General features: G+C 38.1%; 1 protein-coding gene across 1 annotated transcript in view; it reads left to right on the top strand.

Moving 5' to 3' along the window:
* LOC105039390 (nuclear-pore anchor-like) overlaps window positions 1-25013 on the top strand; it is an 89013-nt gene extending 64000 nt beyond the window's left edge. The window contains 18 exon segments of the mRNA XM_073244727.1: window positions 1189-1281; window positions 4575-4727; window positions 4810-4863; window positions 13404-13517; window positions 13643-13720; window positions 16382-16531; window positions 16618-16689; window positions 19253-19405; window positions 19492-19545; window positions 19654-19735; window positions 19806-19870; window positions 19942-20049; window positions 23115-23205; window positions 23284-24334; window positions 24336-24365; window positions 24367-24493; window positions 24495-24518; window positions 24657-25013. Of these exon segments, the coding sequence (XP_073100828.1) occupies window positions 1189-1281; window positions 4575-4727; window positions 4810-4863; window positions 13404-13517; window positions 13643-13720; window positions 16382-16531; window positions 16618-16689; window positions 19253-19405; window positions 19492-19545; window positions 19654-19735; window positions 19806-19870; window positions 19942-20049; window positions 23115-23205; window positions 23284-24334; window positions 24336-24365; window positions 24367-24493; window positions 24495-24518; window positions 24657-24734 (2577 nt within the window). The 3' untranslated portion in view covers window positions 24735-25013.
* The last annotated feature ends 298 nt before the right edge of the window (window positions 25014-25311 follow it).

Genomic DNA, 25311 nt, shown 5'->3' with positions numbered 1-25311 from the left:
CCTGTCTTGATGCTTTAGATATGGGCATTTTCTTCTGACATGATGATGCTAAGTATATGCCATGTCATGCAACATTTTAAGCCAGTTTTTTTTATGTTTCTTTTATGGTGATATGAGACTGTCCGAAGTCAACCATACTGTCGGTGCATGGACACGGGATGGAAAATGCAGCAGCATAGGAAATGATGCTCAGGTTTACATGAAGATTTGCATAAGATGCCTATCCATTTATGGTGTAGGAAAAATTTTGGTTGATATGTGTCGAAGCATCAGCTTGTTTTGACGTGCAAACCACATGCCTGTGTTAATTTACCACAAAGTTATTCAGCCTTTGTTGTTTGTGATACTGAAACTCTAGTTGATTAGGTCTAACATGTATAAAATTCTCAATTCACATAGCTGTTTGCTTGATGTGATTCAAAATAAGGCGATATTGGTCAATCAGTACATATTGATGAGTGAATCCCAGAATATATTTGCTATTTCGTTGTGGAATACAATGATATTCCTGAGAAATTCATGATAAGGCGCCACCTTATATGGCATATAGACGTCTCGATTATACTGGTTTCTGGCAAGGTCCAATTTTCTGTCCGTGCACCATAATGTGCTTGCGCTTGAGACTTAATCAAGCTAAATTGGTGTTATTGAAAATGTGACATATATGGATAATGTAGCATCAGTTTGGGTGCACGTGAGACTGGAATTTTGCTGATTACGTATTTGTGCTAGTATTCCATTTTGAACTGGTGAATATTCTTATGTTTAGAAAAATTCCATTTCACGAGATAAATTTCATTTTTATTTTCTCAGTTTCAATGTCCACTGAGCATTTTTTGTTGGGTTTGTTAATTTGGAATTCAAAATGCACATGGAAATATTAAGGGTGCAATTTTTTCTCCCCTATTTGGAGAGGCCATAATGATGGTTCTTTGTGCGGTAAGAGTTGATGGTTTTGTGGGTGAACACATATTATTAGGTGGTTCTTTCGTTTTCATGGTAACACAACTTTGTGTTTTTTGGTCATGTTGTAATGTTTTGCAATGAATGCCCATTTACAATTATCAGATGCCTAACCTGAATTTTGACATTTGAAGATTCATTTTAAGTGTTTGTTTGCTTATTCAACATGTAAGTAATGTATCTTTGCATTAGCATTTACTGCATACCTTGTTGAACAATTTACAGGATGTTCTGAAAGCATCATGGGAAAATGAAAAATCTGAGTTGCAAGCACGAAAGGATGAAGCTGAGAGGAAGTACAATGAAATAAATGAGCAGGTATGTGTTTGCAGGTAATTTTGCGTGTAGGTCAATGTATGTTATTTCTAAACTCCTTTTATAGTCTATATTCTATAATTTAAACTATGATTAGACATTCATGATTAACTAATCCATAAATCTCATTTGTTCTCCTACATATTTTTTTTCAAATCCATGTTGTTATATTATCATCCTCTGTAGATGCATATTCATATGTGTGAAGATATGCTGCTTCATGCTGCAGTTATTTGTTAGAAATTTAGTCCAGTGGTCTGATTTGTTTTGGGCTAAAGCTGGCCTATTTTATGTGAATTGTGACAATGGGTGACCAGAAACTTGCAGATAATATTTCTCATTTTAATAGACTTTCAAGCAATATCTGATAGTAACTTTGGTGGTGTTTTTGTATAGGTGATTTTTAAGCTTCATAAAATATCAGCAGGGAGGTTTTTCTGACTTAAGGAAAGTATGATATGATGTTGTGTTCATTTATTTATAAATTTGGAGCAGGTTTGGATTTTTTTTTAGCAAAGAAAAATTAATGAGCAGGATTTGTCATTCTTGAAAATTTGAGTGGGGAGGATGTCCACAACAGACTTAAATATTTAAGTTTTAAATGCGAAAATTTAATTGATATAAAAATCCTATAAATTCTGCTGGTTTTTGGTTGCATGGGGCTGCATGTGTGTGGCATTTGTTAATTAATCATCTTTTCTGCATCATCCTCTGTGTTTCCATTTTTATTTATTGGGTGGATGTTTCACTATTTAAGCACGTAAGTTGGACTATGGCTTCACTTATGAAGTGCTTTTGATTTTTTTAAAAGATCTTTTAATATTACTCTGTGCTGCAGTTATGCTTGTTTTCATCTAAACTTGTCCATGATTTCTAGAGTGGCAGAAACTGCACTGTAACATCATCATATGCCTGTTTGAGCATCTTGTTTTTCTCCATTTGCCGAGTTTTTGTCATTTATCTCTGATCCTCAATTCCTCATGATTTTTTAATGTATCTGGTCTTCTAAATAGTTTTAGGTTTGTTGTACAATGTCGAACAATAGCTAGCCTTATCTCTGCCGGTTGGTATGCCTCTCCACTTGGGAGAGGTCCTGGTTGGCTGGTTCAAACTCTGGTGGTGGCATCTCCACTGTATTTCTCGAAAATGATATAGCATCGAACAATTCTTGGGTCAATATCTTGCCTTGTTAGGTATGTTCGATTTCTACCCAATGGCATAGTGCCTATACAGACATTTTTATGTGGGTTAGCTTTGTAAAGCTGCAAAGCAATGTTCATTAGAGAGTGCACAATATAATTTGATTGCTTAAGTACTTATACACAGCCAATAGATAATTTCATCTACATTTTGACTGCTGTAATAATAATTCCATATTCCACAACCTGCTCTCAGCTTCCACAACATAAGAGCAGCTAATCTTCCTACATTGAGGGTTTTATCACATATGTTTCTGGTATTCACATGAACTCCTAAATCAAGCTTGTCTTTTTCCCTATTAGATTCCAACTCAAATTTCAAATGGCTTTATGGCATTGACTATATATGGTTCTGGCTGATAGAAAACAAGTCCAGGGTCTTTGGCCTTCTAGACAACTCAAAAACCTTATCCTGCAAGGTGAACCTGCATATCCTTAGCTCATCCAGCAACATCGAACCATATTTGTGTTGCTATAAGCTTTTCTTTTCTCACAACTTCCATTTTTATGTTAACTTAGGCCTTTGTCTCTTCTTTGCAGACCCATGTAGACTTAAGCACCTCTCCTCATGAGACCCCATACTTCTGTTTCGCATACCAGATGTAATGCAATATCTCCTTGGCTATACCTGCCCCATTCCTCTCTCCATTCATCCTCGTTTTACCAATCACCCATCTCATCATTCTTTTTATAGCCACAGTTTAATTGTTTGGTTTGATTCTTTTTACTTGTCCTAGTGTCCTGGATTTTGAGCAATACTGTGATGCGTGCCTTATAACATCCCAGAAGCTGCTCTGAAGGAAATAATGATTGCTAAGAAAATGAAGAGGTGCTTTCTTTAAAGCACTTCACAAGAAATGTTTCACGAAAGCCTTCTTGGAAAAAAAAAAAAAAAGATGAAAAACCAGACGTGCCCTTATTTCTGCCTTGGTGCAAGACCACTGTGACTAATAATTCACTTGTGCCATGGCTACAACCAGTTCTTTTTCACTGCTCTAGCATACATGTTTCTGAACATTTCAGTTTACAGTTAAGCAACATTTCCTCGATCAAAAAAAAAATTGTTCTAATTGCTACCTGCATGAAATTCTAAAATTCTAAAGTTACTAATTGCAAAACCATCTCAAAAGTTACAATTGGAACTATTTTAGTTACTAATTTTAAAGCCATGTCCTTGATTAACAACTTGATTGCTCAACCAAGAGAGAACAATAAATCATATTGTAACAACCTTGATATAGTTAATATCATGCTGTGACTTGGTAGCAAATGGACATGTCATATAGTTCATATTTCATAGCAGCAGTTAATTCAACTATTCTAGATGATGGAGGATCTCATCTCACAGAATTTTGCCAACTTCTTTTGTATTTCTTTTTGGATAAGTAATTATGAGTTCAAAATTTAAGAGCCGGAGAATATAGCAGCCCTATTGAGAATCAATTTAAATACAGTTTGTTGAACTCAAATAAGAAAAAAGTTCAACCAATAAATAGATGTGGTGAAGTTATAAAATATTGCATAATACTCAGATAGTCAGATATGAGTAGTTTGATAACTTATTAACTCCTTAACCTCTTATTTTGTGCAAGAAATAATTGAAGACAATGTGTGATTCACAGGTTCCTTTTTATATGAAAATCCAATGGGGAATCTTTTTCTTTCTTTTCATTACCTTTTAGTAGGTCCAGTGCATTAATTGCTTGACTCCTGTTCTGCATGTATGGTGTGTCTGTAGCATATTATGTGAATGTACTGCTAAAAATCTGATGGTTATGCTGGGTGAACTTTATGCTTTGATTTTTATTGATACTATCTTGCTGACATCTCTACTATTGCCAATCAGCTACCTAAATGTTAATGATGGTTATGCTGGGTGAACTTTATGCTTTGATTTTTATTGATACTATCTTGCTGACATCTCTACTATTGCCAATCAGCTACCTAAATGTTAATGAAAGTGCTTTGCATCGGCTGTATCTTTCCGCTTTGTTCTGATGAACGTTCTTTTGATCATGTTCATATCATGTCAAATTAATACATTTTTGCTGCTGTTTGTAGTTTGACTTTTTATTTTTGATGCATCTACTCTTTCAGAATAAAATATTGCACAATCGATTGGAATCTTTGCACACTAGATTAGCTGAAAGGGAACGAAGTTCTGCTGGATTTTCTTCCCAAAATGTAGATTCGCAAACTGAGAGTGACTTACAACATGTTATCGGCTATCTTCGCAGGTCAAAAGAAATTGTAAGTGGACTTATCTGAATCACTTCAGCCGACTACTGTTTTTGTTTCAGGTGCCATGAAGTTACCCAATCAAATATTGCAGGCTGAAACTGAAATATCCTTGCTGAAACAAGAAAAGTTGCGGCTACAATCACAAGTATGTAGCCAGGAATTATTCCTCTTTATTCACTAGTTATCTAAATTTAAAATGTATATATCATATTCTTACAGTACATACTATGCTTAACTTTCTTCCCCTTAAAACTTGTGTTGATGGAGCACCGTGGTTGGAACATTTGGATTGGATATTGTTACACCAGCTTCATCCTAGCTTCATCATAAATTATTAAGCAAAGTAAACATTTGGAGTTTGTTTCTCTGACACAGTGAAATGCGGCCAAACTTGTTGGAATATGAGAACAATGCTTCAGCCATATTTATGAAATAGTAAAGTACCGTATTCATTTACTTTGCATGTTCACCATTAATTTGATGTCAATTACGAAGGTGTTATCCTGGTTTGCTATATTGCTAAGCCAAGCCATCACTTTGATTGGAAGCATATTTAGAATATCTCTATCTCTTTTCCATGAAACATACAAAATCACTAACCCTCATATAATTGGAAATGAGACTATTTGCCATTAATGAGTTTGTTTTTTATGGTGCTGTGTTTTTGGCAAAACCTTTTGGGTTATAGTGGAGAAAGTATTACATTTGAGACAAAGGTTTTAAGTGCCTCATGCTGGCGTGGCTGGCGCCATTCTGGCTTGGCTTTTTGGTACAGGACATGCGGTTTTTGTGTTGTGCCTTTAGCATGTATGTTGCATGCTGGTAGCCCACACTTGCCATGCCAATTGCCAAGTTCTCGTCCTAGCCTGAATGATAGATGCTAGCATAGCTTTGACACAGGAAATGGGTTGTGCCATGTCATTCCCATGCTTGTGGATACACCTGTGTTTGGTAGTGCGCACAAGTGACACAACCGTGTCAAGCATCAGGCATCACCTAGCATGGTACATGCTTGGTGTTATGGATTGGCACAACCAGCATTCTAATCCTTGATTGAAACATTTAAAATGGGGCCAAAATATGATAAATATTTTTCACCATATGTAATTTTGGATTAGCGATGTGAAAACTAAAATGTGCTGGCAAAAAAAAAAAAACACTTCGGCAAGGTTCCAAAAATTTGCCAATATTTGTGTGAGCTGCATCTCAGTAATATTTGAGTTTATAGTATGGTACCGGACCCCGTATCGGCACCATTCTTTTATAGTGTCGGTTTGCGGCATAGATTGGTACGACAGTGTCGGTATGGTATGGTATGCCCATACTAGGCAGTATGGGGTGGTACAGGGCAGTACGGCAAACGTAGGTATTGCATGTCTTAGCTGTATTGATCTACAGCATGCAATTTATGCATCTTTTATCATATCATGCCGATGATTTTTATGATCCAGTAGAGATTTTAATCAAGTCTATTGGAAGATGAGTAATTCACATGCTTAGGAATGCTAGGATTTGCCGAGCCTGAACAGTGACATGGAATGGTAAGCAAGACGGCTAAATGATACAGAAATAGCATGTTTCTCATGTTGGGACTTTTGTCATTTTGTTTGGGAAAAACAATTTATTACACATGCTGGAAATGCCTGCTAGTTGCTGATTTATAGGTATCATATATGATTATAACATATGAAAAAGTCCAGAAAATAAAGTCATATTAGAAGACATGATTACTTGAGGATAATGAGATTGATACGGAGCTGGTCAAGCCAACCACCTTGCCTCACTGTCACAAGACCATGGGAATGATGGCAAGAAAATCTTGCATGGTGATCATCAATTCCTTTAGTGCTTTTATATGAATGTCCCCATTGACTCAGTGAGTGTTCACATGGTCATATTGTCATTCTTGTTATTTTAAACCATGTGTGTATCTGAATTGAACCAAATGTCTCCTTATAAGTTATAATGTCAACTTAAGATAGCATTTGATGACCCAAATGAAATTACCACAATGATCTAAAATCATCGGGATCTGAATCCAGTGGTGATCTGATCACCAGTGATCTAAGATCATAGCATTTGGTAGGCTATGGTTTAGTGGTTAAAGATCCTTGAGTATTTATGAGTAACTTGTTTGGCATTTTATAGGAATCTAAGATCACTAATTATATAATACCAAAACTATCCAAAATATATTTCATCAAAATATATTTATTAATCACATATAATATATTATAAATAAAATATTACTATATTTATTAATATATTAATAACTAATAGATTCTATAAAAATTATTAATTGTTATTATAGAATTAATATTTTTATTTATACTTATAATATATTATTATTTATTAATATAAATATTTATTTTGATCTAAAAATAAGGAAAATTGGAGTAATATATTAAATATTTTATTATATAAATATAAAGTACAATAAGATATTTTTACTCTAATTTAAAATTAGCATTGAAGCATAATATGACAATAATACGATTAATAATATATTATCATATAATATATATCATAAATATAATATATCATATCAAATATAATATAATATTATGTATCCAATATTGATATAATATATTAACAATATATTGATATATTAATTTTTTTGCTAGATTGAGAGGTATTTTTATCTTTATATTTCAATCCAAGGTCACTGTCTAGAGGTCATCTTGGATTCCCAACTTCAAGGACGGATATCCCATCACTGGGTTGGGTGGGTGATTTGAAATCACTGCTACGTAGGATTACTATGGTGCAACCAAATACGGTGATTTGATCACCTCTACACACATCATCCTTGATCTTGGGTGCATCACTCCATACCAAATGCTTTCTAAGGGGCTTGGCATGTTCTTATGCAAGTTGCAACCACTAGAGGCATAATCGACTATTTGAGAGGCCTTCAAATTGTTTCCTTATGTCTTTTATGTTTGTTTAGTTGAACAGCATATGCATAGTGTCTCCAATTCAAGGTTCGCCAAATTGGTATTGAGGCTCCAAATGCTCCCTAAGGAGCTTGGCATGTTCTCATGCAAGTTGCAACCACTAGAGGCATAATCGACTATTTGAGAGGCCTTCAAATTGTCTCCTTATGTCTTCGATGTTTGTTTAGTTGAACAGCATATGCATAGTGTCTCCAATTCAAGGTTCGCCAAATTGGTATTGAGGCTCGTACTAGCCGGCTGTTGGTTTGGTACGGTATGGGTCCATATTGTGTTGTCTCATGATGTACTCTAATAGGGGGAGAGAGAGAGAGAGAGAAAGAGGGCATGAGGGTGAAGGCGAGGGAGGAAGAGAGAGAGAGAAGGAGAGGGAGGGGGGAGGAGAGGGAGAGAAAACCCTAACTCTACAAAATCGAGGGGTCGAAGATGAGGAGAGAGAGAGAGAGATCAAGAGGGGGAGAGAGTAGCTTGTCATCATTGTCGTCATCGTTGATGGATGGCTTCGAACATGAGAGAGGAAGAGGATTAGGGTTACCATCCAAGGCTAGGGTCTTGGGGGTGGATATGGACGAGGATGTCAATGCAAGGCTAGGGTTTCCATCGAGTGGGAGGAGGAGACGCCAATGCGAGGAAGGCTATTGTTGTCTTGTTGACACTAGCTAGCTGCACACACACACACACACACACACACACACACATGTACAAAGAGAGAGAGAGAGAGAGAGAGAGAGAGAGAGAAGGAAAACCTCAAAAGCTCTCGAAGCATTGAACCGCAGGAGGGGGAGGGTTATTAATAATAACTTATTAATTTCATGTACATCCTATGAACTGCATTGGGGGGGCCAACACTTGTGAATTGAACCAACCCTATGCCATTCCAACTTAGCCCCAAACCACCTAGTTCAGGTCGGTTCGGAAATCTTAGTTGTTTAGAAAATGGGTGAAATTTTGTGGAATCTTAGTACTTGTGTATTTTGTGATATAATGTTTCAGTCATGTTATATTCCCTAGAAAGATCCTATAGGAGATTGTTGTACATAATTACTTGACCATAAAAGCTTAACCTATTAGGAAATGGTTCAACAATGTATAGCATGTTTAACATTCAAATGTGGCCCAAACCACATAAATGGTGATGTAAATTAGTTGGAACAACAACTGAGATAACTAATGATGATAACCACCATCCATGTTATTGCAGGTCTTCCCCTCTTTTTCTTACAGCCCTTGATACAAACCAAAAGTACCTAACTACCTGTCCTTATTGAAGCCTTTTCAGATCTTCATTCATGTCCATACCATCTCAATATGTTTTCCATTATTTTGTCTGTAATTCAACTGCTATACTTTCTCTAATATATTCATTTTTATTTTATACTTTTTAGTTTTATTACATATCTATCTTAACATTTTTCATTTCTACTACACTTAATTTGTTTTCATGCACTTTCTTTATTACCCAACACTTTGAGCCATAAAACATGGCAAACCTTATTATGTCACTAAAATTTTCTTTTACGTCTCCAAGGTATGTGCCTAAATCATGACATTTTATATGCACCTCTCCACTTCACCTAGCCAGCTCTAAAACTATGACATGCATCTTTATCTATCTCCCCATTATTTTGTATAATAGACACTAAATAAGAAAATTGGTCACTTTATGGTATTTCTTGGTCACAGTATCACACCTTCATCTCCACTCTCACTAAATTTATATTCCATATACTTTGTCGTTGTTCAACTAATGTTTAAGCCCTTAACCTTGAATGTTTTCCACCATAAGTGCAATTTAGTATTTGATTTATTTTTCTTTACATCAGTCAACACTTTATCATCTGCAAATAGCATATACCGTGGTACATCTTTCTGAACATTAGTAGAAAGTTCATAACTGGTGCAGAAATAGATGGGCTTACTGCTAATTCTTGATGCATATTTATAGTAACTGGAAACATGCTTGTATTGCAGCAACATCTAACACTTGTCAATGCCCCAGTATACTCGTTTACTAAGTTGGTTGGGTTGACATGATTGCAACCTGATCTGTATGATACCTGTCAAACCTCTTAAGATGTTTATGACCCACTTTAAATGTTTCTGTTTATGGATTTGGATTGGGTTAACATGTTGCCACAAACCCAACTCGACAATGTTAGACCAGGTCACTTGCTTAATAAGCAAGTTGTGTTTGGTTTTTCATTTCCAAGCCATTGAATTGTTTTGATAGGTTTCCCCTAATACCTGTCTCAACCCCACCTAACCCATTTCAAACCCTATTTCAAATCCTTCTTTCATTTAGATATGTCATGTGATGGAACTTTTGGGCCATCCATTTATCATCCAAGCATCTTGCTTCATGTGTCAACTGTCAGTAATAAAGAAAAAAGAAAAAGAAAAAAAATTAATTGAAGCACTTGTACCTAGTGATTTATACTTTGTATGTTCTGAACCAATGGCATCAAATTCCAATTTTTAATTTTCAGTTTTCATAAAAACTAAACCCAATTTCAATTTTTCTGAAAACCAAGATCCAAAACTTGCTTGGTAGTCACTGGGATTGTGTTTGGCACTGGTATTTGAGACAGTGACAGTGGTGATTCGGGCAACCGATGATGTGGTGGTGGCCAATGGTTGGCAAGGTGGCAGATGGGGTTAGTGGCAGCAGTGGTGACAGAGGCGGTGGTGGCGGCGGCGGCCATGCATGGCTTTGGTTTACAAAAAATTGAAAACCAGATTTTTTTTTTTTTGGTTGCCGCAATTTCTAGAAACTGAGAAAGGGTTTTCAGAAAACCAAAAATGGAAACCAGGTTATTGCATAATACTTTTGAATTGGCTTTTGTTTTTTTTTTTTTTTTTGAAAACAAAAGCTAAAACCTAGAAACCAGGTTTTTTGTTTTTTGTTTTGAAGATTGGTACTGAACCTCATAGTTTCTATCAGAGTTGTATGCCATCAATGTTGTCGGTACGTACTGAGGCCACAATTACCATGCAAAAAGGAAGCAACTAGTATGGTCGTTAAAGTATCAATACAGGATGTCAGTATCCACGAATATGATTTGTAGGTATGTTCTGGTCCAGTCCATAGTAGTGCTGGTTGTTAGTTGAAATGGTATGATGTTAGTGGTACCATCCCATTCCAATGGTATTTCAATCACTAATTGGATGGCCAAAACAAGGGGAAGAAGTATTTTTGACCGCTGCCCGCTCTCCCATATGGAGGGATACAAGTTTGGACCATGTCAAATTTTCTATATCAGAGAGCAATTTGTTAGGGATACTTTTTTGCTTTGCCATCTTTACTCGTCAATTTCTGCTAGCATGTAACTATCTAGGACGTCATCCAAAAGGGTTAGCCAGAAAGTATTATTTGATTTCCTTGGCATTGTATAAGTATCCAAGATCTATCTAGTGTGTAGCCAATATGGAACTAAATATCGACATAGATGCCACAGCAGACAGATACCTTGATTTGATGGATCGGGTCTGGAAGGGTTGGAAAACAAGCTGATTGCATCTGACCCTATCGATTTTGATACTGCCGCACTAGAATAGGTGTAACTCTCTCGTCCGATGTCAAAGTCGCTATTATGATCCTAATTCGGAAAGCTTTTTTCATGCTCTATAAGCCTGATACTTCGCTATTATGTCCAATTTTAGGGCCAAATTCTATTGTTTGACAGGTCAACAGGAGCCCAGAAGAATCCTAGACGAATTGGAAGTCTTAAGCTTCGTCTTACTCTTGTTTCTATTTTGTTTCAGATTCTTTTTGTTGTTAGGCTTGGACTTTTTCTCTATAAGTATGGCTCTTTTGGTCAATGTTGTAATCAGTTTATTTTCTTGGTTATTGAATAAAATCTTCAGAGGAGAGTTTCTTCTATCTTTGCTGTTTTCTTGTTTCATGCATCTTCTTTCTCTTTTCATCGAAATGTGGCTCTAGGCTACATCAAATACACGCTCGTACGGGTCCTTACATACTCCCCCCATTTAAGTCTTAGTGTCTTCGCTGGGGTAAGGGTCCAAATCGATTCAAATCCAATCATAAGCACCATTATCTGCTCGTGGTCGGCCCCAATGGGCCCGTGCTGCAATGTTCTCTAGTCCACATTAGCCATGGGCTGGATTTGCTCTGATACTATTTCTAACAACTCAGGATCTCGTCCAGAAGAGCTAAGCCAGAAGGTATTATTTGGATTTCTTGGCTCTGTATAAGTATCCAAGATCTGCCTAGTGCATAGCCAATGTGGACTAAACATACACCCATACAGGTTCTCACATTGCATCTAAGAGTAGAATGTTTCTTATGAGATCACATATGGAAATATGGTCTGTTTTAAGCATGATATGCCGTCCATTACTTTGCTGATGCATTACTAAGATGGTACCTCTATTGTGGTGCAACAGGATATGGTCTGAGTATCAGTCCTTGTTGAAAGGACCTATTTGCATTTTTGGATCTGTTAATATGGTGGAATGCAGTCAGTAGGCTGATATGATGACTCTATAAGCTTGTTTTTTAAAATTGGACTGTATCCAATTGCTTCATTAAGGTAATGAACAAGCAGAGAAACTCAATAAGCTTATTGATGGTTATGTTTTGGTTCGATAATTTTTCAAGGTGGTGCAGAGATATGAGAAAATTTGCTTTCATCTCTCCAGCCTGATGCATCAAACCCCTTCTCACTTTCATTGGTTGATCAATGATTTGATGATTTTGTTGCCTCCAATTCTGACTTTAGATGAGTTGAAATTATGCTATGGAAAAAAAAAAAAAGGGTGATACTTGGTGCTTTTAAATTTAGAGCAGTAGTAATGGATGTTGAGTGATGTCCTCAAGCAACTCTTATCATGTTGAAATTATATCTGTGTACACGGCATGCCATATTGATACATTATGTTGCATGACATTAATTCACTATGGTATAGGATGATGTTATGCCATATTGCACTATATGGTGTGGCATATGATGCATACTTATGTGTTGTTCTGATGTGGTAGGATTTGCATTTATCGTATCAAATGAGTCAGAATGCTCTTTTAACCTTGATGTATCTTACCAAATATGTTTTTATGGATACTATGTAGATTTTTTTTTGCCCTCTAATTTGTGTTGTTGATATTCTGTCTTTTCTTTTGTTTACATGTTGCTACATAGAAGGTATAACACCAGTTCACCAGATAATAAAGTTAGAAACCTTAAATTGGACATAAGCATCCATGCCGTTCGATCATCTTCCCTTTTTATTTGTCAGAGATCACCTTATCTTTTTCATTAGGGTGTAATGAATGGCCTGTATGTCATAAAACAGTATGGGTTGAATTCTCCAGTTTACTTTAATATTGTTATACATGCATTCCGAGTAACGATCATCTAATTGTGTTGTTTAAGCATTTCTATCACTTTCCTTTAAACATATAAGTTCTTTTCAGATAATTGTTGTCGATCGCCAAGTAATGCATCACTCCAGTAATTCTATCCTACCTTCAATGAAGGGTTGGGTTTTTCTTTTTTTTCTTTTTTTTTTAACATTATTTTGATACAGTGGTTTTATGCTTAATATTTACTCTGGTTTGCCTAATTGCTAGATGCTTCTTGGACACAAAAATTGGTTTCTGTTAACAATTTATCCTAACATAAAATGGTATTTAATGAAGCGGTATCTTATATTTCAGTGACTGAATGCTTGTTTCTATTATTGCATTGACAACTTGATGTTTCTTATATCACAGCTTGAGAGTGCTATGAAGGCATCTGAAAGAGCTCAAGCCTTGCTACATTCTCATCATGAAAATTCTGGAGCAATATTGTTCAAAGATGAAGAATTCAAGTTTCTACAGCTTCAGGTGATCTTTTTGTTTTCATTTGGAGCTTCGGACATTTGACTGAAACAATACTTGAACGGGTACAATTGTGTATTTCCAAGCTGCTCCTTCATTAGTAATTATTTGTCCTTAAATTATATTTTCAGGTGAGGGAAGTTAATTTGCTTCGTGAAAGCAACATGCAGCTTAGAGAGGAGAACAAGCACAATTTTGAAGCATGTCAGGTTTGGATAAACATAAATTTATAATAAACACTTTTATAATCTTTGAGTTGCATCTGCATATGTTTCAGATAGGTGTGTAAGAAACTAGTTTCCCAATCTGATTAAAATCAAACCTATTTTTCTAAAAAGACATTGTACACCATGCATCAGTTTGGATGTTAAGACGAAACACAGTTCTTTGATCCAACTTGCTTTTACATATAAATATATCCAAAACCTGCGAACACAAGCAATAACATCCTTCCCTCTCTCTCTCTCTCTCTCTCTCTCTCTCTGCTTTTTTTTTGGCTGACAATCCTTATCTTCCTTTTTTGGCCTCCACCCTGCTTTGGCCAAAAAATGATTCCCTCTCCTCGCCACTGCTTAGCTTGCCTAGCCCATAGAGCACCTCCCCACCCCATTGCAATTCCTCACCCTCCTTCACAATCCTATGTCCCCCCCATGCCTTTGTTGCCTATGCATAACCTGCCCATTTTCCTCTTCACAGTCTCTTAATGCTAAGGCCCTGTTTGGCATTTTTTTTCTTTTAATAGAAACACAGACGTCGATGCAGAAAACATGTTTGGTTACCTTGTTTCTGTTTTTTTAAACAACTTCCATTATTTTTTGAAAAAGTGGAAGTGAAAAATTCACTTCCACTTTGTTTGGAAGTGGGTTTTTATCCCTCTATAATCTATTCTGTCTGACCTCCCCATGTTTACATTGAGCACATCATTGACCATGTCATCGCTATCGAGCATGTCAGCCTCTTCAACCTAGCTGATGGCTGGATCAAGTCCACCATTGGCCTGCTCCATCAAATCCACCTCTTCTCCGTCATCTCCCCTACTCTGCCTCCCCCTATGCCCTTGATGAGCTTCCCATCGGCAATGAGGACAACGTCGCCTACCGGCCTTGCAACCATCCGAGTGGCTATTGTCGGACAATGCCATGACTCCCGCTATGAGACATCTCTCTCTAAGGAACTCGGCAAAATAGCCTTGTAACTTCGACAAAATGGGTGCCTCCTCACAAAGCAGGTTGCAGTGATCAGGATCGAACGATTGTTTGCCAAAAACATAGGTCTTCGTAAAGTCATAAGACAACGTATGGCGGTTGATGCCTTTCCACTATCGGAAAGTCAAGAAAGTTGGTGACCTGATGACAGGGGAGTTGGTAATCGAAGCTTGATGAATGGTGGCTGTAATTATAATAGTCCTAATGTAGCTAAATTCCTTATTGCATAAGTTCTGATCCGCACGAAAGGCATAACAATATGAGCACTATCTCGAAGAGAGGCTTGGTCAAATAAACATATCTATGAAGATGTAGACTACTTGCACTTAGATAGAAATCCTATGAAGCTTTACTGTTCCTTGGGATTGGTTTTGGATCTTTCCTATGCAGCTTAGGTGGAAGGCAAAGATGGCTTCCTTCAAGGGGGCCCAAGCTATTAGTGTGGTACCACTATTTTGAAGAGCTAGAATTCTAACATTCTTGGATGTCATCCAAACCCGCTCCATCCTCGAGGCCCTTGGCAAGTGCCCCAATCATGAGGCCATCGATGATGCTCGAGCTTAATGTGTGCTTCTCCCAACGCTATCTCTTGGCCTCAACATGGTTGAGCATCTCCTTTCATTGTTTTTATAAAAAATGAGTGAACAAAAATGTTTTTTGTTGTCAGAAATCTGAAAAAAATGAAAACAGAATTCTTGTTGCCATTTTTTTTTTAATGACAATGGTGCCAAATTAGCCTAAGAAAATGGGCCTGCACTAGAACTCGTTCAGTCTATATTTTAGGCTAAGTAGGTGGAGAATTCAGGCTATCAGGCCCTGTGAAATAAGTTGTGGCCCTGTTTGGGCTACCTTTAGCTAACCCTGGGCTTGGGTAGAGGACTCATTATCTGAATTGTTATTAAAAAAAATCAGAAGTTTAGAACATAGTATATACATTTCAAGAAAAAGGAACACTAAACCTGTGAAGTGTTCCAACTCCCTCTTATTTTACCTGCTTCTCTCCTTGCCATGGTTGCCTCCTCTGCACTTCCATTTTGTCCATCAATCCCTCGATCTGACCACTGTCACCTCCATTGCCCTATTTTCTGTTTTTATTTCTTATCCCCACTAGTGCTTGCTACAATGCTGCAACTTGCTTTCCATCCCACCCATGATCACCTCATCATTATTTACTACTTTTGTAACAAATGCCCCCTATTGCTATTTCCAATACATCCATAACAACCTTACCTCCTTCTTGAGTCGCACTTACCCAGCATTCTTACACACACACAGAGTGAGGGAAGAAACCAAACACAACACTTCTCCTTCCCCTAGACCTCACCCTCTTAGCCCCATTGGCTGCTTTAGAGATGAACCAGAGATCATCGAAGTCTCTTTAAGTTTATGTCTGAGACCCAAAACATGAACTAAATCTGATCTAATCAAGAATTAGATCACTTGTTGCTTAGTTTTGAATTCAAGGTTTTATTTGGATCTATATGCAGATCCATATTTCATCTGCTCCAACCTGCACGTGTTGTCACTCTAGGTTTAGATATTGTTAGCTTTATTTCTTTAATTGAATTACATAATCTTATGCCATGATAATTACTATGCCAATCTACATTTTGGAACTGAGGATGGTTCACTAATCAAATTTTGATATTATTGACTTACATGTAGAAACTTCGTGATGAAGCACAAAAGGCTAACTTGGAAGCTGAAAAATTTGAAAATCTTTTAAGAGAGAAGCAAATAGAGTTTGATGCTTGCCAAAAACAGGTTGAGATGTACAAGATGGAGATATGGCATTTGAACAATCGGATTGACGAGGTATCTTTAGTCTCAATACAAAAGAATGAAATGGTATTGACATTTTGAACTCTGATTAAGTAAGGTTGATATTAATTATATTGCAGTTAGTTGAAAGTTGTAAAAATATTAATCTTGCGGAATATGAGCAGATGAAGGATGAGCTCCAACAGATTAAGGTAGATCATGGCTCTTATGCTTTGCCTTTGTCATAATACTTCAAAAACCTTTGATGGTGGTCTGTGGTTCTTTATATCTGACACAAGTCCGGTCATCCTTTTTCTTTTCTCTAAGAATTTTTTTTTGTGACAGCTGGTCTCTTAAACTGTTACTCTGGAAATTTTTACACATTCTTCTTAAAATAAGTAAAAGGATTGATGCATGTGGTAAGAGCTTATTTCCGATCATGTTGCTATATGCTGAAGACTTACATTTTTGTATTCGTCTTTGTTTGATAGTTGTAGGTTGGTTTGTTGATTGTATTATTTTCTTGAACCTGCCTAGGAAGCATGAACAGCCTTAGTATTTTGACTCAAGAAACATGAATAAGTAGTTGTTCTTACATTTTTTCCCAAAATGGAAATTGGCTGATTAAATATATGGTTTTGCAATTAATATGTTGAAACAAGTTTCACCAAACCAGTACTGTTACTGAAACAGGGAGAGGAGGGGGAGAGGAAGAGAGGGAGGGAGAGAGGTCAAGGCCTGCAAACTCACTAGAGAGAGAGAGATTGAGGCTAAGGCATTTGACCATGGGGAGGACTTCACAATGCCGAGCTGTCTGAAATTGAAGCCAGGGTATCTGGACCCAGTGATGGAGATCAAGAGAGAGGGAGGGGGAGGCTTAACCTAGAGCGATGTTTGGTGGGGGGAGAGAGAGAGAGAGTGGAGATGAAGGAATGCCAATGGAGAGGCGGAGAGAGTGGAGAGGATATTCAAGCTTCAAGAGGGCTTTGCTCAAACTGGGGAGGTGATTCTATAGCCTGAATGGACCCACACAGCTGAACCTTCTCGGGTTGGTGTCGTTTCAGTTCGGAATGGACTGAGCTGCCCGATGCGGGTTGGTTCGGCATTCCTTTGAAATCTATACTTAATCCTTGATGTTAGATTTCTAATTGTTTGTACTTTGCAAAATAAAGATTATTATTTTAAATGGCAAAATTTTTCTTTTGTAGGTTCCGCAAGAAGAATAAATCTACTTAAAAATTTATTACTAATTGATTTGTGAAATATCTAATACGTGCAATTATGATCCTCAAATGCAGCGTTCGTTGAACCATTCTGAACCAGGCGGTTCAAGGCGTTCCAAGCCATACCAGCCACAAATCAGGACTGTTTAGCTAGCCAAATCGAAGCACTAGACGAGGGAAAGGGAAAGAGAAGAAGAGAGAGGAGGGGAGGGAAGAGCGGATGACGTCGCTGGAGGGTCGGCAGTAGCCCACCAAGGCCGCTGGAGAGCCAGAAGGCCTCTATGGCTTCATGTCACCTTATAGGACGTTTAATCGAGAGAGATGGAAAGAGAGGGGAGCCGGCAAAGAGGCCACCGGAGGGTGTCGGATGGCCATCGGGCGGTGAAAAATGCACGGACGAAGCCATGGCCATAGAACAAGGGCAACCACCCCTATTCATCTCCTTTTTTTTTTAAACAATGATGAATAGAACTGTGGTCGGAGTTTTTAAAAAAAATTCCGTGAAACAGGAGCGATTGTCTTGTTTCACACCCGTAGAGCCGCAAGCCATGATTTCGCCGTTCGATGGCTACGACGGCTAGTTGGAGGTCCTCCGACGATCTCTTCGTCAGCTTTTCCTCCCTTCGTTTCTTTCCCTCCCTCCTCTCTCTATCTCTCTCTCGGTCAAGAATTGGAGCAAGCGAAGGCCTTGGAGGCCCTCCGAGCATGCCTGCGGCCTACCTATGGCCACCACCAGCATCTCCTCTGGCCACCCTCTCCTTCCCTCCCTCCCCCCCCGTCTTTCTCTCTTTTCCTCCTCCCTGGTTTTTTTTTTCGCTTCTGTGTCGGTTCGCGTCGGTCTGGTCTGGTATGAATCCATACTGACTCATAAGATCATATAGGTGATCCCAAACTTATAGAACATTATTGTTTATTATTTGGTCTAAGATAGACCTTTTTACGGTTTTCACTTTTTGCTATGTCAATAAAATATCAAATTGATGCCACGGAATGGTAAACAACGTGTCTCTATAAACATTTCACCCTTCAAGGTTTTAAATCTCATGGAACGGGGTTGTCCCGGTTTTCTTATGGAACGAGATGTGTCGCCATCCCATCCCGTCCCTTGGGATAGAGGATGTCTTAAAGTATCCCGATCAGAATATTGGGACGCTAGCGGGACTGATTGTCCCAACACATGGGATGGTACCTCATCCTGATGTCCCACAGGACGTCTCGGGATGTCCTACTAGGACCTGAATCCCCATCACCCTCTTTATTTGTTGACTTTTCTATGTTTTTGGATTATTATTGCTGTTTGGTACCTCCCTTTATTGTAAGTAAAATTTTGAAGTAATGATCTGGCATACTCGTGCATGTTGTTGTGCTAAAGCTAATGTCAGAGTCCACGTGTTGGTTTTGGATCATGCGAAGCTTGTCTGCATCTTAAATGCTGGACTGGAGGCTAAGCTTAGCAGTAATTTCCTGTAGACCATAGGCATTTTATTTGACGTATGATTCTGGAATTTTCTCTGATACTAATTAATTTTATATGTTGCATGTGGCGGCATAGATCCTGCTGAAGGAAAGTGAGATGGAAGCTCAGTTGAGGAAGAATCTTCTTTTCGAGAAACAGGAAATGATATCAAACTTGGAACAAGCCCTTGTAAAATGTCGATCAGAATTAGCTGAACAAGTGAAAAGGCTAAATGATGCTCTAATTGAGGTAATTTACTCTAAATGTGTTCTTTGATGATATACTTATTTATTTGATTGACTTATTAGTTACCACATGATTATTGTATCATATAGGCAAATATCAAACCAGAAAATGAGAAACAAAAGAAGATTCTCTCTCTTTTGAAGGTTGTACTTTTTCTGCGGGACTAATGTCTAATCCTAATTGACCTCTTAACTACTTTACACTGGTTGTCAGATGAAATGCAATAATTTGCTTAAAATTTTATGTTTCAGAAAAAGAATGAAACCTTGACAAAGGAGGAACTGAACAAGGACAAGCAAGGCCTTTTGAAAGGGATAGAAGATTTAAAATCAAGTACAATTGACCATAGTCTCTATCTGTTGCACGTTTTGTGCACTTTTCCTAATCTGGTCAAACTTGACAGGGAGGAAGAACATAGCTGATGGTTTGGTGGACCAAGCCACAAAGGAGAAGATCACCAGAACACAGGTTCACATCAAATCCTGAAAATTTAGTTTTTCTTGTTCATGTCAACATTTCACTAACATATAAGAAAGCAGATGCTGGAGAAAACTCTAGAGAGAGAGAGAGGGATGACAACAAACGAGAAAGCAAAGCAACAAAAGAATGAAAGGGCAGTACTTGAGCTTATTCAGACAGTAAACAAGGTTTTCCCTGTTGCATATCTGTAGCATTTTGGTTCTATATCCGTAAACAAAAGTCCAAATGTTCTTGTTTTATATTTTTATATGTTCTCCTTAAAAATTCCAACCTTATTTTCGACTAAGTTTCATCTGCAAATGCTTGCAATACCTGATGTAAAATTAGAACATCATGAATGATGCTCCTTAGTGCTATGTCAAGATGGAAACTTAGTATCCAAATCAAGCAGTTGTTAACTCGTTTCTCATAAAATGATGGGGCCCAGAAATCCTAAATAACATAATGACTTATCTTTTTCAAATAGCATAGGTATGCTCCACCAAATTAGCCAATATGTAGCTATCATTCTCTCCCACTAAAATGATCTATGTATAATTGATGCAAGGCTACCATACCTCATTAGAAACATAGCAGATATATGCTGTTCTAAACAAAGTTAGAAAATCTGAATGCTTTTGTTCTTCAACTGAAGTTAGTGAGAACTTGCATTTGAGATGCTTATTTGTTCTACTTCACCATAGAAGTTACCTCATTCTCATTTTAATTGTTACTTTTCTCTAATGTCAAATCTATGTTCGTTTATATTGGAGCAACTTTTACGGTCCATCTCCATAGTGTCTTGATTGATGCTTGAACTTTGAGCAAATGAGCTTCTATTTAGAAGTTTCATATTTTGTTTAGGAATTTTCTGTTGGAAAATTTTAAGAAAATGTATCAAAATTAAGAAAATCAGAAAAATAAAGAAAATAAACTTTATCAAGCAAAGAAATAAGATGTCATTTTTGACACCTTTGTATTGTCATTTTGCTGATTTCACATTAAGTTGGTCAAAAATAATTAAAAATATAAATATGATAAATATAATTTTGCTAACTTTACATTCTAAGAAAACAATATAAAATACCTTTGGGATTTGAGTCTTAAGATAGATATTGTCCTTCCAATTTCCTTGGAATGCAACTCTCAATTCATTCTAAATCTTCTCAAAACTTGCAAATCTAAGTTTAATTTGGAGAAAACGATTAAAAAATAGAAGGAAATGAAGAAATAGCAATAAATGGCATAGGTAGCTCATATCTAAGTGAATGTGGCCCTTGTAGGTCAATGTTGCTTGAAACATAAGAAGGTTCACTGTACCAGAATCAGACCCCTTGTCGCTTGGTTGGCAATACGGGTCGGTACACTACACCCCCGTACTGTTTGATACGGGGCATAAACCAACATGATAAAGTAAGCCGGGGAGAGGGAGAACCGAAGAGAGATAGATAGAGAGGGAGGGAAAGAGAGGAATGGAAGGAGTGGGTGTAGACGAGGAGGTCGATGGTGGCCGTTGGTGGGCCGTGAAGGCCCTCGGAGGGCGGGATCTTCCTCCCCACCCTCTGTCGGGTTGAGACAGGAGTCACCACCCCAGTTTTGATCATAATTCTATATTTTTTTTATCATGATCCACAGTGAAGCGGCAACCATGTTGCCAACTTCACTTAAAATGGATCGCAATTGAAACCAGAGCAATTCCCCCTGTTTTAATTTGACAGAGGGCGGGGAGGAAGATCTGGCCTCGAATGCTTCAATTAAAATGGATCGCAATTGAAATAGGGGTGGTCGCCCCTATTTCGACTTGACGAAGGGTAAGAAGATCCCACCTTCCAGGGTCCTCCGACGGCCACCACGGATCTCCCTGCCCACTCCCCCTCCTTCTGTTCCTCTCTTTTTCTGTCTCTCTATTTTCCTCTCTATGGAGGAGGACAAAGCTCTGAAGGTCTCGGCAGCCCTTTGGTGGCCTCTTCAGCCTTTCCTCTCCTTTCCTTCCCCTTCTCTTCATCTTTTCTTCTCCCTCCTCACCGGTGTATCGTTTTTTACATCAAAACCATGCATTTCCTCTAGCGCCAAGCTGTTGCCGCTAGTCTTCTGGCTGAGGTCGGATTGGTCGAAAAAGAGATGTGGCTGGTGCTTGGCGTTGATGGCTTGACTTGCAAAACAAGTCTCTAACCAGAGTTGGCTCTGGCGAGGAGCTTCCAACGCACAAGTCAGAAAATTTGGGAACAAAGGGGAAGGAGCGAGTATTGGGAGAGAAGGGAGTGCATACCTTGAGGGTCCCCTTTGGCTCTCTATTTATAGATGAGGGTAGAGGTGTCGTGAGGAAGAAGAATCAAATTGTTAGTCTTGACTTATCTGGTGAGATATGCTCATTATTTTGTCTTATTTAAAGAGATACGTCGTTATCTTCTTCTTTTTCTGCTCACGGCAAGCTGTTACATGTATTTTGGGATTTTCCCAACTGGCATAAATCAGGTAGCAACGTTGAATATAATATTTTCTAAAATGTCGGCTTGGGCGATCATGAAAATACCTTAGGTCGGTCAGGACTAAGGATCGACCACACCTGAGATACCCAGCACATTAGCTTCAACTAAGGTAAAATTTTTCTCCCCATATTAGGATCTATTATCTTTTTACTATCAAAAAATTATATTACTGTAGATCCCTAATCTGTGTATCTAGTGGTAAAAAAAAAAAAAGCATTATTTTGTGGTGTTTAAATTTTTCATTTTTGACCATTGGATCCATACTTTTAAATAGCAAGCAGTTTAGAGATAGTAAATCACATCCAGTAACACGGATTATCAATGCCAGGCCCTTAGTCATCTAGATAGGACTGGCGTTATTAGGGCTGCTATATGGGTGCCCAGATATTAGCTCTATATATGCATGTATATACGTATATGTGCACATACGTACACATGCTTTTCATGTCCTTAAATATGTTCTTTCTCATACATATTGTGCGTGCGTGTATATGTATGTGCATGCATGCATGCATACGTGTATATGTGTATGCTTTTTCTGCAATGGATTTTTCAATTCTTAAGTGCATTCATTTTCTATGTATAACATCACTTTTATTTGCGTGGAAGTCAACATTTTTTGGTTGTCTTTCTAACCTTCTTGGATATATCTTTTTTATTCTTATTGTGCATTTTTACATGGAACTGCAATAACCGATATTCAACTTTCTCCTTGGTTTAGCTTGGATGAAGACACTCATAAATTCTTCTTTTCCATGTCTAAGTTCGAACAAGCAGTGAATTCCCCTCTAAAGGATGGACAGGGATGTCATTTCCTCCCTTCAGATGCTTCAACTGGATCCATGGCCATTGCAGGTTCTGTTCAGTGTGATTTATACTGTGGCATTTTCAAGAAGCTTCACAATCATAAGTTCTCTTTTATGCTTTCTACAGGTCGGCAGTTTCCCTCTCGACAGGTAAGACTTTCTACACCTCATACGAAGGCAACACCAGAAAAAGAGAAGGGGTCTGCCATGGTCAAACCATTTAATGAAGTCCATAAGGTAGGGAGGCATCTTGTACGTTCTCGTCTTGAGAGGTCTGAAGAACCTCAAGTTGACATAGAAATGTCAGGAATAAAAGGGTCTACAACAGAGGAGAGGAAGGTTGGTACATCTCACGAGCCAGAAATTTCAGGTGACATTTCTTTGCAACATCCATCTGCTCGCAAACGCCTAGCTTCATCATCAGCATCAGACCTAAGAGAACAATTTGTTGCACGAGATGAGAGTGGATGTGATGTTGCACCTCCACTGAAGAAATCCAAGAACTCTGATATACAAGAGGGCAATGAAGCACAAATTGTCCCATCACCTTCTGAGAATCCTGATTCACTGCAACAGTCATGTTTATCTACTGATATTTCTGATATACAACCGCCTGTGGAAGACATGGAATCTGATCAAGCTCCAGTCTTGTTGAGTGAGGACATTGTTGAAACAGCAAGGGCGGATGATACTACAACCAAGGAAGAAATAGAGGAACATCAAAGGATACCCCTGCATGGCACAAATCAAGAAGATGACATTCAGTATGAAGGTGATGCTATTGTAGAAGAGGTTGCTGATAAGTCAAAAGCACCAGTGGAGTTGCTCGACAAATGCCTAAAGAACAAAGATGGAAAAGAAATGCTGCAGTTTTTAGCTGCTGATGGTGAAGATGAGATGGAAGAGGAGTCGACACTTTTTGAAGCAGAACAGCAACAACAGGATGGTACATCAGTTGAATGCCAGCGTGAGTCTGTGCCTGGTGATGGAGATCAGATCGGGGATGCAACTTCGGAGATTGTTGAGGTTGCCTCTCCTGCAGTTGAGAGTGAGAAGAGTGAAAGTGTTGATGTCATGAAAGAGGTTGCTGAGGGCAATGATAACAGCGATCGTGGTGCTTCTGATACTGTCCAAAGTCCACTGACATCTGCAGGCATATCTGAGGGTTCACCAAGCACTTCCGCATGGTTCAGTTTCTGAACAGCACACCTAATACTGTTGCAGATATGGAAGAATCACAGGGCCACAGAACAATAACCATGTTTGAGAGAGCTAAACAGAATGCCATTTTGAGACAACGAGCCAGAATGACAGCTCAGCCCCCCCTCCAGAGGCCAGGGCAGCGCTGCTGGTAGTTGCAGGGTACATAATTTTGAGTCACTTTATTTGTGCATCGGTTACAAGTTAAAATTTTTCTCATGGCATGATCACACAAAACAAGTGATTCTTGGGATTTCTGCGTTTTCATGAGTTCTTGACGGTGATATAATGTTTTTACAGAGAGATGGCAATCGAGGTGGATCACAAGGTGGCTGAGGTGGGCGTGGGTCATCATTGAGTGATAGAGAGCAAGATTGATTGATAATAAGCCCCTGAACATTACATTTGTAAATTTGTAAATTTGCTGAATTTGTAAATTTGTACCGTCTCCGGATGTGCTCAAGAGTTTGGTTGAGCTGTGCTTTAGTTTGTAGATTGCTAAGATGAATTTTGCTTTCCAGTTGTGTTGCTTTTGTTCGGCTTCTTTGAAGCATTTTGTCATCATTAAAGCCCGTGTCATGCCTTGTAAAATTTTACTGACCCGTACGCTAGCATATGATTGGATTCAATGATAACTGGAGAAAATGTTCATCTCATTGTCTTTGGACTAAATATGCATACCGTTGTCACTTATTCTCTGCAGCATCACGAAGATTTGATGCTTTTTGTGATTTTGGGGTTTAGAGTGGTATATTTTATGATGCCATTGTTTTTCTTCAGCATAGAATTATCTGGAGGCCATGATTGTATGGGAAGATAAATCTGAATCATCCTAGTGTTTTATCTTGCTTGATGACCGCATCATGCTCCTTTCTAAGCCCCAATACCGTGCGTGTGTGGAACTCATCTGTTTAATGCTTTTGCTGCAACAGATCTTTCAAGAGATTCAACAAGT

Source organism: Elaeis guineensis, chromosome 1 (assembly GCF_000442705.2).
Source record: "Elaeis guineensis isolate ETL-2024a chromosome 1, EG11, whole genome shotgun sequence".
Lineage (NCBI taxonomy): Eukaryota > Viridiplantae > Streptophyta > Magnoliopsida > Arecales > Arecaceae > Elaeis > Elaeis guineensis.
The sequence above is the reverse complement of the archived record's forward strand: the minus strand, read 5'-3'. Positions and strand labels throughout refer to the sequence as shown.